At 41.3% G+C, this 16,776-nt stretch overlaps 1 protein-coding gene across 1 annotated transcript in view; it reads right to left on the minus strand.

Annotated features, from left to right (window-relative positions):
- Positions 1-4,682: 4,682 nt before the first annotated feature.
- LOC138296725 (cysteine-rich venom protein-like) overlaps positions 4,683-16,776 on the minus strand; it is a 206,053-nt gene continuing 193,959 nt past the window's right edge. The window contains exons 8-9 of the mRNA XM_069236126.1: positions 14,877-14,965; positions 4,683-11,169 (exon numbers count right to left, since the gene is read on the minus strand). Of these exons, the coding sequence (XP_069092227.1) occupies positions 11,045-11,169; positions 14,877-14,965 (214 nt within the window). The 3' untranslated portion in view covers positions 4,683-11,044. The remainder of the gene's footprint in view (positions 11,170-14,876; positions 14,966-16,776) is intronic.

The raw sequence follows: 16,776 nt of genomic DNA on the forward strand, positions 1-16,776 counted from the left end.
AAATCCTAAACACTCCCCTCTCCTGCATTTCCAAATCTAATCAATGGGGCACCTAATGGTCTGGGTTTGCAGGATGTGAGGGTGTTGCTGGGTTGCTCCAAATGTCCTTCTCTGCCTTTCAAGACCAGTTTGGCAGCCCTCCCCTTTCCTCCTTCCCCATCTGCTGAGGGGAGATCTGCTCCCCCAGGCACATCTCTTTGTGTGGGTCCAGGACACTTCACACCTCATCAAGGCAGCCTGGCCAGGCTGCCAAAGGCTGGCCAATCAGAACAAAGCAGCAAAAACACTGCAGGGCTGAAGTTGGCAACTTTTCAGCTAAAGTTTAAAACTCTTTACCCGAATAGGTTATATTAAATCCAACAACTGGAAATTGTGGGATTTATTATAACAATTAACTTGATACCAAACTTGTAGTATCTGTTACTTGAGGGGATTTTTAAAATTAAAATAAAGTCTCCCCATTCTAGCCTATGGAGGCCATTCACTACAATGAGGGAAAAACAAATGTGGTTGTTTTACCTCACCAGGTCTTATAAAACAATGCTTATAAGTTCTCTGCTTATATGTACATGGCACCCAGCCCTAGGGGCACATAGGGCACACCTTAGGGGTGACTTACATGTAAAAATAAGGTAGTTTAAGGCTTTGGAACTACTTTTAATTCCAAAGTCAGATTTGCATGTAACCTTAATTTAAAAGCAGCCAGCAAGGCAGTCCTGCCTTTAAAATGACACTGAGTACCTCAGCAGTGCACCTACCTATGCTGAATTCCCTAGACCTACATGCCCTACCATATACTAGGGACTTATAGGTAGGTTGACTTAGCCAATTATAATTAGCCTAATTTGCATATCCACTTTACACCGAGCACTGGCCCTGGGACTGGTAAACAGTATCCAGGGCACAGCCAAGAGTCGGTAACCATCAGTACCTGTCCAAAAAGTTTGGGGGTGACCAGGGCAAAAAGGAGGACTTTCCGACACTGTGCTTGTACTTTCTTTGGTGTAAGTGCAGTCCTCAAAAAGAGTAATTGTTTTCCTTTCTGTAGAATGATGTATCTTGGTCTTTCTGTCATTATGTCTGCAAACTGTGCAATCATATTAAATAGTACATGTGTAAACATTTATAATACATTTCATATTGACATGCAACTTTTGTTTGTTCATTTTCTATTTTATGCTTAAATATGTATTCTTGATTTTAAATTGCAATATTTATTTTAAGTCTTTCCAATGGGATTCTTGTAATGTTAGTTAGGTGTACCCTTTCTGTTGGGGAATACGCAAATACTATTGGTTGTTGGTAGTTAGTGGGGGTAGAGGAACTTTATTTAGAGTGTAATAGGTTTGGGTTACTTTCTGTTTATTATTTGTTTTAAACAACTTACTTTTTCATAATGTTTTGCAGGCATGTAAATTCTGTTGTTTTTCTGTAGATTAGTAGTTTCTCAATTTTGTAGTAAATATCTTTGTGGTATCCATATTTAAAACCATAGATGCAGCGGAGTGATTAGTTAGTTATTTGTCATTGTAAACCTTTAAAATGAATAACGTTTTAGTATAAGTAAACATCTTTCTTACTTTGGCAAGTAGTTATATATATTTTTCCACTTCTGTTTTCTTGTCCTGTCTCAAAAATCTGACAGAATATTGTCTTTTTGCAGCTTTTATTGTTTTAAAAGTTTTAAGAGTAGTAAGTCGTTTTATTTTTTGTGCTATTTATATTGTTATTTGAACTGATTGCATAATCATATTGGGTAATTTAAAAAAAAAATAGTTGTATAATATAGTTATATATAACAAATTATGTTTGTCTAATGTTTAAATATTAATACTTGTAAATACATATTTGTATTAATGTTTTGATATTGTGAAGTCCATTTTTGGGTGTCATATATGTTTGTTTAATTTATGTAAATTGTTCTTATATAGTTAGTATATTTCAGTCATTAAATGGTTAATTTAATTGTTTTTCGGTAAAATTTTGTTTTTTTGTTTTTGTGTTAAAGCTGTTGATCTTTTTCAATTTCCTTGTAGTCAATATTTTTTGTTTCCATATTTGTTACTAGTCATATTTTATTTCAGGGTCATGATATTTTTGTTTCTGATATTTTTGTTATCAATATAGTTTAATACAGATATTTTTGACAGCTATATTTTAATTATCAATATTTGTGTATTGTTACTTAAGTATAGGAAGACAATATTGTTGACAATATTTTTTTACTCTATATTTATTTTTTGATATTACTGCAAATCAATATGTTTTTTCATCAGTATTAAGTCAATGATCCCCACTTGATAAGTAGAGCAGCAATACTTTGGGCTTGATTATGAGTTCGGAGGAAGGGATAACCTGTCTGTCTATCTTCCGAGAGGGATGTTTCCACCCTACTGGCTACCTTCCGGTCGGGCCCATTGCAACTTCCCAGTTGGGCTGATCCAAAGTTTCTGCTCGTCAGCCCAGCGGGAAAGTAGCTACAGCGTTGTCAACAGCTCGTAATCGAGCCGGGAGCAATGCTGCTGCCACAGGGGGCACCAGCACCCTTGCAATTCTCACTGTATGCACAACGAGCATTGCGAGGGTGTTGGTCAGGGGGGACCAAGTGTATGGGCAGTGCAGGGGCTCCCCATGGCACATTTTCCCCACCAGTGGTGATACCGCCATGAAAAGGCTGGCAGAGAGCCAGGACATAATCAGAAGGGTGGGGGAGCATGCAGCGCCACCCTGGCTGATTCCGACCTCCGCCACTGTCAGCCCTTTGGGATCACCGATCCTGGCTTAGATGGCGGTACCCTGGTGGACTGACCGCCAGGGTCGTAATGTGACAGTCAGACTGCCACAGCAGTGGCAGTCTTGCTGTGGGGGGATCTTGACTGTTACCGCAAGGTTGGCGGTCTCAAGACCGCTAGCCTCATAACAAGGCCCTTTGGGCCCCATTATGAGTTTGGCGGGTGGAAAACCCGTTCAGCCAAATTCCTGTCACGGTGACCGTCACCTATGTGGGACCTCCTTGCCAGAGCAATTATGGGTTTTGTGCTAGCTCGGTAGGCAGAACCCTAAGTTTCCGCCCACTGGAATCGTAATTGAGCCGGCAGCAATGCTGTAGCCTGTAGGGTGCACAGCAGACAGTGAACATTGTGATGGTGCTGGCCAGGGGGATCCCTGCACTGCCCATGCCAAGTGCATGGGGAGTACAGTGGCCCTCTGTACTCGTTCTCCGACAGTCTTTTCATGGAGGTGCTACCACCATGCAACTGCTGACGGAGAATGAGGTCATAATCATGCAGCGCTGCCCTGGTGGATTAGGAACTCCACCACCGCCAGGCCACCGAGATCCAAGATCCTGGTGGAGCTGGCAGTTCCTCCAGGGTTGTAATGAGACGGTCGGACTGCCGCATTGGCAGTCCGACAGTCCCGACTGTGGTGGTCTATAGACTGCCACATTCATAATAAGGCCCTTTGTCTCACATTAACAGTCTTTTAAACAGCAAATGCTAAGAAACTACTCCTGTGACAGGGCCTATTCAGTAAGCAACTGCAGTGATCTCTTTACATGTGTCCTTCATCTGTTTGAAACTAAAAAGCACTTCAAACGCAAGTGGCAGGCACAGTGGAATCTAAATGGATATTTCAGATATTCAAAACCACATTTGAGTTTTATTTGGTGGGAGAGCTGCAGCAGCGCTATTTTACCACCTTAAAAAGTGGTTAATGGTTTCTTGTCATAGGAACTCTCAAGACATGTGACGTATGTAAAGTAAACAACTGATCACAGCACAATAACATACACATAGCAACATAATACCCCACTTAATGCATAATATGAACTTCAGAACAAAAGAGTCAAAACCAAATACAATAGAAAATATGCAATACATCAAAAACAAAGTCATATTGCAATAAAACAGCACAAAAATACAACAGCACAAAACACAACAGAATACATCACCAGCACAAGAAAATGCCAAACAAATGTGCAAAAACATCTGTGTCACATGTTACTTCCTCTATGAGCCTGTTTTCATGATATGGTGGTCAAATGTGTTTAGAACAAGCAATACCATAATAGCATCAGTCAAGAATGATTTGTGATCCAGTTCCTAAAGACACTATTGATGGTAAAGTTCAAAAAATTAAGACATTGTGAAATGTGTGAATGGTTTAAATAATACAATATATCCACTCAATTTGGTCATACTTTGAAGACTTCTGACAGTGCACTTACACAAATGAAGGAACTAAGTGGTTAGAAGGATGTTGATATAAAAGATGTGGATGATGACCATTTACCACTTGGGATGTGGTTTACATATGCTAGGAAATGGATATCAACTTTATCCAAAAGTGTACGAAGAATGTCCATATACATTATGTTGTACTACTTAAGATTTGCTGAACATGTACCAAAACCATTGTGGGCACATTCAATTCACTATTTCTGTCTTAAAATTCAATAAAATTTGTGGAAATCCTTGCACCAAACCTCAATAGGGACTCATGTTCTCAAAGACTTGAAAATCATGTTACTATATTTCTGGCTAACACATGCAGCTATCCCACAGTCAGTTTATCATGTCAAATCCCATCTCCCTTCCTTATTGAGCAGTCTGGTTGAGTAAAAACTACAACTATGCAAAATATCTCAAAGATACATCACAAATGACAACATGGAAAAAATATAAGAGGTACATCATCTTTATTAAACAGGACACAGATTTTGTTATACTTCACTAGATGGATATTTTATCAAACATACAAGCTAAAAGGACAGACATATGTATCTATAACAAATAACATTAAACTAGTCAGCAATTCAATCAATGGGTTAACAATAAGGCTAACATTCTGAATTAATTTGTCAGACATGTTACGTTTTAATGTGTGCTGAGTTTCTAATTCGATCTGGTGAGACTATAAACATATTGCCTGGCACAAACAAATTTGGAAATGTATTTTCTCCTATGTTTGGAGTATCTTTAAATTTTCTGGAAATTCAGAAAAGTTTCCAGCAGTATCCCTGGAAGGATTCAGCTAATGTGGATCAGAGATTATTGTATTTGTGAATTACCTGTTTCAAACCTGAAATCCTGGGGACAGATGTATCAAACATTTTTGTGATCGCAAATGGCCCAACGGGCTATTTGTGATTGCAAACATGCGTTTTGGTATGTAACAAGTCCAATTTGCGACTACATACCAATTTGGTATTAGGAAGAGACGTGTCAAGGGCGTCCCTTCCTGATACCGAATCGCAGAGGTATGTATGATTGTTTTGTGACCGTGAATGTGGTCGCAAAACAATCACAGTTACCACCTACATCAAGTAGGTGGTAACCCATTTGCAAAGGGGAAGGTGTCCCAGAGGGACCCCTTCCCCTTTGTGAATGCATGCAAAAATGTTTTTTAAGAGTAGGCAGTGGTTCCTTAAAGGAAAACAGGCTGCATTAAAAAACAAAAAAAAAAAAGATTGCTTTATTGATCGCAATGGCACGCAAATTGTGACCTACCTCATGAATATTAATGAGGTAGGTCGATTTGCAAGCCCTCACGAATCACAGTATGTGAAGTACATTCCAATAGCGATTTCTTAATTGCGTTTCGTTAAAAATCGCAATTAGGTAACCGCTATTGTGAAGAATGATACATATGTCCCAAAATTGCTCCTGTTATTCAATGGAGTACATCTTTTTTATGGGTAGTTATGCTGTTGAAAGCTTATAAATATCTACATTCAAGCATATATATGTGTTTATAAAGTTTCTAAGACTATCCTCAGTGGAAAACTCATTATCCAGTACTCACAGATGATTTAATTACATTGTGTGAGCAAAGACATGTTATGTGAAACCCACACTTGTACATCTGTACATTGAGCACACAAACAGGTTTGGGAAGCAGGTTCTTGTATGTTACGATAGACTGTAATACTAGTTACATATTATTGATTTGTTTTAAACCTGTAAAAAAAAAACTATGTAGACAGGTGTATTCAAAGCAGGAACTGCCCATTTAACCGAACAGAGGTTTGGGGTATACAATATTTATACACAACAACATACAGTGATATCATGGATTCTCAGACAAGATAATCTATTAGAAAAATAAGATTATTTTAAATATAAATGAAATCATCAATCCCTGCCAAGAATTGCTCTAAAATATTTAATGAATGTTTACAAGAAGAAATAAAGCCAGGGTGGTCGGAACTCCAGTGATCCCAAAGTGATATTTATTCAAGTATAAAATCATATACAAATATGGGGCAACCTGATAATATAGATTCAACCAGAGCAATTCGAAATATACATTCCTGAGCTTCATATTATGAACTAGTGATCAAATAACCCCTAATGTGGAAAGTGTTTCCACCTAATAAACAAATTGAGATAATCATCAACACATAAGTAATTAGAGTACAAGCACTAGAGCTCCTGTGAGGACAAGTGTGCTCGCTGGTCACACTAAAATTTGAAGATTCTAAATCTACTGAAAACACCTGGGAAGTTTTAGACCTGACAGGCTTAGGGTGGTCACCACTAACATTTTGCCTGCCTCCCTCCACTTTTTAGATACTGTTTTTGCTGGTTTTCAGACTCTGCGCACCTTATCACTGATAACCAGTGCTAAAGTGCATGTGCTCTCTCCCTTTAAACATGGTAACACTGGATCATCCTTAATTGGGCTATTTAATTTACTTATAGGTCCCTAATAGAGTGCACTATATATGCCCAGGGCCTGTAGATTAAATGCTACTAGTGGGCTTGCAGCACTGGTTGTGCCACTCACTTAAGTAGCCCCTTTACCTTTTCCCAGGCCTGCCATTGCAAGGCATGTGTGTGCAGTTTCATTGCCAATTCGACTTGGCATTTAAAAGTACTTTCTAAGCCTAAAACTTCCCTTTTTCTACACACCTAAGGTATGCCCTAGGTAACCCATAGGGCAGGGTGCTGTGTAGGCAAAAGGCAGGACATGTACCTGTGTAGTTTACATGTCCTGGTAGTGTAAAACTCCTAAATTTGTTTTACACTGCTGTGAGGCCTGCTCCCTTCATAGGCTAACATTGGGGCTGCCCTCATACATTGTTTGAGTGGTAGCTGCTGATCTGAAAGGAGTAGGAAGGTCATATTTAGTATGGCCAGAATAGTGATATAAAATCCTGCTGACTGGTGAACTTGGATTTAATATTACTATTTTAGAAATGCCACTTTTAGAAAGTGAGCATTTCTCTGCACTTAAATCTTTCCATGCCTTACAATCCACGCCTGGCTGGGTTTAGTTGAGAGCTCCTTGTGCATTCACTCAGGCACGCCCCACACACAGGATACTCAGCCTCACTTGCATACATCTGCATTTTGAATGGGTCTTCCCTGGGTGGGAGGGTGGAGGGCCTGACACTTGCATGTCAAAGGACAGTAGCCTGCCCTCTTCTAAGGACTGCCACACCCCCTACTGGGACCTTGGCAGACAGGATTGAACTGAAATGGGACCTTGTGCACTTCTAAGCCACTATTTGAAGTCTCCCCCACCTCAAAGGCACATTTGGGCATTTAAACGGGGCCTCTGCCCCTAACAACTCAGACACTTCCTGGAGAAGAAACTAGAACCAAAACCTGCATCCTGCCCAGAAGAACTCCCTTGCTCTACAAAGGAATCACCTATCTGCTTTCTGTGAAGGACTGCTGCCTTGCTGTTGCCCTGCTGCCTTGTTGCTCTCTGGCTGTGGTGAAGAAATGCTCTCCAAAGGTTTGGATAGAGCTTACCTCCTGTTCCCTGAAGTTTTAGGACCAACAAGACTTCATCTCTACAAGAAGGACTCCTTGTGCAGTGAAATTTGACACACAGCCTGCCAGAAACTACGCACAGCCTGCACTGCAGTGAAAATTTCATTGCACGCCAAACCTGAACGACACAGCCTGACTTTGCATCGAGAAGATCATCACAGCGCCAGCGTAGTGACCAGAAATACGACGCACGGCCCACCGGAACAACACCCAGACAAACCGGAACAACGCAGACCGACTTCCAGAGAGGAATCGATGCCTCGCCTGCCGTGTGGTAGAAAATGTGACGCAATGCCCACCGAATCGACACAGCTCCTGTGACTTCGTCCTGCCAGCACAGTAAATCCATGCATCGTCCTCAGGGCGTCGGAAAAACCCAGCAACCCGAAGAGAATCCATGACCAAGCGCCGGAAATCGAGGCACAGCCGTCCCTGCATGAGAACTAAATGACACACACCCTTTTGTTTCCACGTGTCTCTTCTTCTGCGGTTCTTTGTGGAGATTTTTCACGCAAACCAAGTACTTGTTGCTTGAAAAAGACTTTGGGGGTGATTCTGACCCCGGCGGTTCACTACCGCCGGGGCCAGGGTCGGTGGGAGCACCGCCAACAGGCTGGCGGTGCCCCACAGGGCATTCTGACCGCAGCGGTTTGGCCGCGGTCAGAAAGGGAAAACCGGCGGTCTCCCGCCGGTTTTCCGCTGGTTTTCCGCTGGTTTTCCGCTGGTTTTCCGCTGCCCTGGGAATCCCCCATGGCGGCGCAGCTTGCTGCGCCGCCATGGGGGATTCTGACAGCCCATACCGCCATCCTGTTCCTGGCGGTTCTCCCACCAGGAACAGGATGGCGGTATGGGTTGTCGTGGGGCCCCTGGGGGCCCCTGCAGTGCCCATGCCAGGGGCCCCCGTAAGAGGGCCCCACATTGTATTTCAGTGTCTGCATTGCAGACACTGAAATACGCGACGGGTGCCACTGCACCCGTCGCACCTTCCCACTCCGCCGGCTCAATTCTGAGCCGGCGTCCTCGTGGGTAGGCTCTTTTGCACTGGGCTGGCGGGCGGCCTTTTGGCGGCCGCCCGCCAGCCCAGTGCAAAAGCCAGAATCACTGCAGCGGTCTTATGACCGCGGAGCGGTGTTCTGGAGGGGGGAACTCTGGCGGGCGGCCTCCGCCGCCCGTCAGGGTCAGAATGACCCCCTTTGTTTGCTTTTAAAAGACTTAAGACACTTTGGGGGTCATTCCGACCCTGGCGGTCATGGACCGCCAGGGCCGGGGTTGGAGGATGCACCGCCAACAGGCTGGCGGTGCATCAAGGGCAATTCTGACTGCGGCGGTAAAGCCGCGGTCAGAAAAGGGAAGCCGGCGGTTTCCCGCCGGTTTCCCGCCGGTTTCCCGCCGGTTTCCCGCTGCCCCTGTGAATCCTCCACGGCGGCGCTGCAAGCAGCGCCGCCATTGGGATTCCGACCCCCTTCCCGCCAGCTTGGTTCTGGCGGTTTTCACCGCCAGAACCAGGCTGGCGGGAACGGGTGTCGTGGGGCCCCTGGGGGCCCCTGCAGTGCCCATGCCACTGGCATGGGCACTGCAGGGGCCCCCTAACAGGGCCCCACATTGATTTTCAGTGTCTGCTTGGCAGACACTGAAAATCGCGACGGGTGCAACTGCACCCGTTGCATACCAGCAACTCCGCCGGCTCCATTCGGAGCAGGCATCCTCGTTGCTGGTGCTTTCCCGCTGGGCGGGCGGGCGGCCTTTTGGCGGTCGCCCGCCAGCCCAGTGGGAATGCCAGAATGACCGCCGCGGTCTTTTGACCGCGGTGCGGTCTTCTGGCGGGGGAACTTTGGCGGGCGGCCTCCGCCGCCCGCCAAAGTTGGAATGACCCCCTTTAGATCACTTTTCAGTGATATCTCAACATTTACTTATAGCATCTTTAATCGTTTTGACCTGCATTTATCCAGATAAATAGTATATATTTTTCTAAACACTGTGTGGTATATTTTTATGGTGCTATATGGTGTTATTCTATGATTTACTGCACAAATACTTTACACATTGCCTTCTAAGTTAAGCCTGAATGCTCAGTGCCAAGCTGCCAGAGGGTGGGCGCAGGATAATTTGGATTGTGTATGACTTACCCTCACTAGAGTGAGGGTCCTTGCTTTGACAGTGGGTAACCTGACTGCCAACCAAAGACCGCATTTCTAACAGTAAGCATCTGGGCTTAAATTAAATGAGTATGCCAAGTTTGTTCCATATACTAAAGGGATCTCCACCAGGAGTGATGGTCAATGTTGCACAACTTGTCCCAGAAAAAATGTAATTCCACAGGTACCTAGTTCAGAGTCACATCACAATATATGGGCAGTCACAATATAAGAACAGTGGGAATGGGATGTGGATGACAATTGATTCTGAACAGCTGACACACACACACCCTAATTTCCAGGTCTATTGATTGGACTCTATTTATGTCCTGATTTTGACTTTTTGTTATTTTTATATGAGATCGAAACACTATCAGCACAAGGGGTTATTTTATGGCTTATTCATGATATGGAGCTGAGGAGTTTCCATTAGTATCCAATTACCCATTATTTGCATATTAACGGTTTGTCACTTCAGTTCATACAAAATACCACTTGAACAATGAGCACCTTGGCTTCCTTTTTCCTGTATATACTCATTAAATGATATAAAGAAATTATTAGCTGAGTTTTGTGATTCAATTCATGTCTGAAATAATGTTGTCTCATGGATTATCAATTTGGACCATAAATGGCATGACTGAAAGTTGTTGTTGTTGCATATATATGGGTCTTAGGTGTACCCGATATTAAATCTTCTGTGGATATAAGTACATATGAATTGATGCCTAAACAGTTATTATGAATTCAAATCATACAAACATATAATTCTATAAAATGATCACTTTCCACAATCTTTAAATGGGTTTTATGTCCTCAAGAAGTACCAGATTAATGGTAAAGTTATTTGGAATATAAAACTATGTAATTCCTGAAATGCATTTTATAAATATTTTGGACACACATGAAGAACGTTCTGAACTACTTTCTGGAAGCTTAGTGGTTACAAATGTCCTGAATGCAAGCTGGAACTAGGGTTATGGAGACATCAATAGTAATTATATAATTCATTATAATAAATGAAGTTGAACACAAAAATCAGTTGGCACTGTCCTTTAAGACAATAATGTTTGTAGATGGTTCATGAATCAATCAGAGGTGTCCAGGAGCATATTCTTCTTATGACTACTTTATTTCAGTAGTACACTTACAAGTGGCTTTGCAACCAGCCCTTACAAGGTAATCATATTTGCAGTCCTCTTTTAAGCTTTCACAGTTTATAAATTTGTCATGGAATGGGCAAGGATTGGCTGAAATACAAAAAAGTGAGAAGCTAGTTACAGTGAATATTTTAAAAGAAAAACATATATGTGCCATTTTTAATCCTCTTTAAACCTTTCAGTATATATACCTCATTAAGTGGAAGTTATGGGTACAAGATAGGCAGAAGGTTTGCTGCAATACCAATAATTCTGAATTAAAGAAGTCATATATAACCACTCACAGGATTGAAACTGGTGTTCACCCTATATGATTCCCACCAGGTGATATGAAGAGTTCTTCAAGGCTGAGCAATGTCACCTGTACTTTACTACTACTCCTGTGCCAATAATACATACATCTATTAATCTCTTATAAAAAAAATACCACCCATGTAAAGCCTTGCAGGGTTTTGTGTCCCTTACTGAACAGTCAGAGATTGTAAACAGTAACAAGAAAAAGTGGCTATTTCAGAGGTAATTGCACCACATGATCACTCCCCATACATAATCTACTGACCATCCAGGACAGTGACAATCATACCAAGATTGATAGCCAAGATAATATTTAAAGGGTCACTTTCAAACTATGTGAGGAGGATGCCCATGGTAAAATAACACTATCCACCATTGCCTTTTTCAGTTCTGTCTCATAGTATTTAGATCCCAGAGAGGCAAAATATCCATGCATATGGAAGTACACTATTGCATTTCAATAAATCAATTTCATCAAATAGCTTCAGCAGCAAGAATGGTAAATAATCTGGGACCAAGTCACCCAGAGCTCCATAGTTAAAACATAGCAGTAAATATAATGTCAGTCACTAGCACATTGAAGACAACTCAGACCTGTAAGGACCAGTGTTGCAATGATGGTTATCTGTACAGTCCATAAATACATCTAGCACAAAGTCCCTGACACTACTAAACATTATGCAATTCATTCCCCATCTGCTACATCAGGCACAATCAAGTTTGCATCCCTAGAACAGATTGTGTATTTCAAAGTGAAAAATACTTTGCCGTTCATGAGCTAAGGCATGCATTGCTCATCAACCTCTGGAGTATAAATCCATCTAGTGGTCTTTCAGATCATTGTGCTATGCTACATAATATTTTTCCACTTAACTCATTGCTACACATACAGAAATCTGCATTTATAAGAACCTGTACTTCTCTATTATTCTTATATAAAGAAGCACTGGTAACACCAATAGACCTCACGTTTAGTAGAAGGGTACCAACCTTCTGGCTTTTCAATGCTTGTTTGCATTACTTCAGTCAGCATGCATTTTGTTTACCTTTCCATCATTCCTGTTGGTCATGTGGGAATGGTAAAGTTAAAATAAAATAATAAAAGAGATAAAATGTCAGCTGAGAGTTGCCTCAAATACATTTGTTCCCACTGTGATGCAGATGCATTCATACATAATGGTTGCAAGAGCATGTAAGTGTGCACTCAATGGCTATTTTGGTTACTGTTAGAAGGTGGCTACCATGTATACATCCGTTGCTATGCTTGTGGGCATGCATCCTAATTAATTCATAGCAAAAATATTATATTTTTTTTTTTACCATCCAACATTGGCCACATAGGAACAATAAACAAAAAAAATGTAAAAGGTGTGACTCACTTAAAGGTGGCATGTACAGTTGGGCTTGCTCCTGACACAGTCTTGAGAATTAAAAAAATAATGCAGAATATGAGGGTGATGCATGAGGGAACACTAAAATTATTGGGCAGGGTGAGGTGGAGGTTGAATTTAACACAGAGAACACTGCGGGGCAGAGGCCCTCTCAATAAAAATTCACAAAAAACATTATTTAATGGCAATGTGTGTGGACTGCTTTTTAAGTAGACTACATCCACAAGATAGTGTGGATAAAATCAAAGCAATAAACAACAGTGACAACCAATGACTAAACCAGGGTATCCACTTGCAGAATAGGGCCGGCATCACTTTCTGAGAGGAACAGTTTTAGCTTTTATATTAGAGCTGGTATTAGACCATCCTATTTGCTTGGTAATGTGTTGCTTTGAGATGAAGCTAGTATCCAGGTAAATGTTGGGGTTTAAATCCACCTATGTTCACGGGGTTGAGCTAGGTTTGGACTCACTGGTATAGGTTTGAAGGAAGTGCTAGACTCAATGTCCTGCAGGCAGTGTTTGAGGCATTGATTGTCTAGAAAGGAGCAGAATTTCAAATTCTGTTGTCTGGCATTGGTTTATTGATAAATTATGATGCTGGTATTAATGTGTAGAGCCTTAAGGAAAGTAACGTAGACAAAGGGAAACCTGTGACTCTTTGTAGGTTATAGGGTTCTTTTGAGTTGCCAGTGCAAATGAACTAAAGTCAGTTTTAAATGTAGAAGTTGAACCATTTAGGGACTCACAATTATCATCAACCACTTTCTGACCCATCAATAATCATCTATGCCACAAGATATGAACCATATCTTCGGCAATGACTTGGAAAATGCATTCTTTGTAAAGAGGAATCCATGACCTGTATCCCAAAAATACTATGCAGTATATTCCTTTGCAGGTCTTTGAATTGTAAACTTTGAGATTTGATACAGCAATTTTATTGCAGACACATGTTGGCTGATGGTTGGTGGTAAGGAAAGTGGAAGATGAGATTTGTGAGAATTTAATTGAATATATGTGACCTTCAAGTTTAAAAAAAATAATTCACAGATGAAACTTGAGAGAAGGTGATTGAATATCTATTGTTTTATAGGACATTAAATTGTAAAACTGGTTATTCATTGCCCATTCACTTAGTATCAATTACAGTACATACATTTTACTGAGGTTAATGGCTTGATGAAACACATATGTAGTTTTGAAAACAAATTACTTCAATTATGAATATACCTATTTAGGAAGACATGAGCCTGGGAAATATAACAGTAAATCTAAACAATATAGAATATTTTGGTGATATCCCCATATTAAATTAAATTAATACAGGATAAAACATGAAACATGCACACTATGCTGGGCCTGCAATAGTCTAAAGTAGATCAAACGTCCAATCACTTTAGGCAAAAGATGATATAAATGGCTAATTTGATTATGTGTGGTTGACTTTATTGATGCCTTTGTAAATGTTGTTGTAAAGAAAACAATATCATGCTGCAAAGAGCCCACCAGGCCTTTGTGCACAACATTGATATTATTAACAATAATTTGATTTCTCCCTGTTTGACCATACCAGGGCTTGTCTATAGGTTGAGGGTGAACCTTGATTTTAATGATACAGGAGAAAGAGACCTTTATCACTAAGTTAATTTGGTCTAGGTAATCACACGAAATTATGTTTAACACTGCTGCTTACTATGGACTTTTTCTTAATTGATGTCCTGCTGTAATCAACCATTATGTGTACTTCCCTTTTTGGAACTATACCTTTAATATAACATTTCATCATATGCAAAGATTCAAAGTGCATGAATGCCATTAGTAAGGGTAGGAAGAATGGCACAATGTAAGACAGTGAAAGATAGTAAACTTTCAGTGATTTGTGGGATAAAAGATGACGATATACTGGCAAGTTAAAGGGCCAATGCTGAGACCATTCCTACAGTGGGTTAAAAAACTCAACATTGCACAAGATTAACTCTCACACAAAAGGGAGATTAGACAGTGGAGCACTAATGTACAAAGTGGCTATCAGTTTGAAAAATTATTGAAACATGTGAAACAGAGGCATAAGTAGTGCAGTTATATTTATTAATAACACAGAGAAACTTACTGCACAACCCAGCATCACAATCATTTGGACATCTTCCACAAGGCTTGCCTGATTCATAGGGGAAACTAATCTTTGTGTAGTCATTGCCTCTGGAAATGTTGAAAAGAAAAAGTCAGAAATTTAGCTAATGCTGAATAAAACAGAGAAGAAAAGACACTTCAGTAATTTTCAGCAATGATGACTAATAGCTAAAAATCACTTAGCCCAAATGGACTGTCACATTTTTATTATTGTACATTGGTAGGAAATGCTTTTAATGGGGCAACCCCCATTTTATTTGCTGAACTTGCTGGTTTTTAGGCTCTGCACACGGGGGCACTGCTGTCCAGTATCCAGTGTATGTGCTCTGACCGCTAAAATAAGTTTAAGTTAGCTAATACCTTAAATTATAATTTAACAGTCCTTTAAGGCCATAGAATATGGTGTGGAAATAAACCCAAACACCCAGTTCATTAAAAGTTGAATATTACCTGAGGACTGCAGCACTTGTCCATAGATTCAGGCCTACCTTTGCAGCCTGACTGCTGCAGTTTAAAGCTGGAGTGCGACTTACAAATACAGGAAAACAACACCCTTTTAACTATTAGTAAGTCGCTTCTATGTAGACCTTGTAGTCCCTAAGGGAGAGTGAATGGTATTTAAAAGTCATACATTTAGGGTACAGATTAAAATACAAGTGCTATATTTAGGGAATGAAACCAACTAAAAAACATGAAACCACTATTTTTAATTGGTCTTGAAAATCCAATTGAATGCTGTAGTTGTATTTTTTTAAACTAAACTAAAATTACTTGCCTGACCTGTCCGATGGCTAACTAGCAGTCTCATGTCGCCAAGTGAATGCAGTGTTGGTTCGCAATGTAATGTGATGTAGTATAAGGTGGATTTGTAGAGTCTGCTTGCCACCCATGATGGTATCCAGGCGCTGAGTAGGAATAGTGGTGAGGCTGGACCTCAGTACAGGCAGTCTCAATGGTTCAGCATAACAACTAATTCAAGAACTTAGGAGGAGTCCCTGCTGTGTGGGGGAAGTCGTTGCAGGGATTGACAGCGTGATAGGAGCTAGATGTATTGAATTTCTGGCCCCTTTCTGGACATTGATTCTATTTTGTTTTTTACTGAACCTCTGGCTTTCTTAGTTAATGGCCTCCACTCTGAAGGATGGCCTTTCAGTTAATGTGAATGAGTGTCACGTTAGCACCTACCAACTTCCAGCCTGTGTTCAGCCCAGGAAGATATGTGAAATTTCTCCCAGGAGTGGGCCACTAGCCTTATTTCAAATGGTTTAACACTATGAACAGGAAAGCAGGCTGGAAAGTGACCATCAACCTCAGAGGATGCTGCTACATGTAGACTGTCCAATTCAAGATCAAGTCCAGTGGGAGATAGGCTCAGTCTCTATGATCAACTACAGAAGGCTCTTTTGGTCATCTGGATCAATGGAAAGGGTGGAACAGAAAGCCAGGCATAAACGGAAGCAGGTTTGTCAAGAAATCAGTGACCCATTGGATCAATAGGCTCAACCTATGACACAACTCTTTCTTTAGTCACCTAAGTGGGAAGGGATGTTGGGAACACAGGCAAGATTGATTTGCATATGGCTGGGTCAGAACTAGAAGGGCGAGCAAAAAAACTGATTGGTGAAACCCAGATCTGTGACTGGGGGTGAATGTTTGATTTGTTCCGCATTCTGTCCATCATCTTTTCTTTTTGCTTTATTTGCCCTAAGTGGGAAAGGTATGCCTAGATGTGGGTTCCGGGCTCACTATGGGTCTCATTATGAACCTGGCGGCCGGCGGTGAGCTGGCGGTAACACTGCCAACAGGCTGGCGGTGTTCTGCTAGCTACTATGACCGTGGCGCAATAGCCACGGCCATACCGCTGGCCCCTCCACTAGACC

Source organism: Pleurodeles waltl, chromosome 5 (genome assembly GCF_031143425.1).
Source record: "Pleurodeles waltl isolate 20211129_DDA chromosome 5, aPleWal1.hap1.20221129, whole genome shotgun sequence".
Classification (NCBI taxonomy): Eukaryota; Metazoa; Chordata; class Amphibia; order Caudata; family Salamandridae; genus Pleurodeles; species Pleurodeles waltl.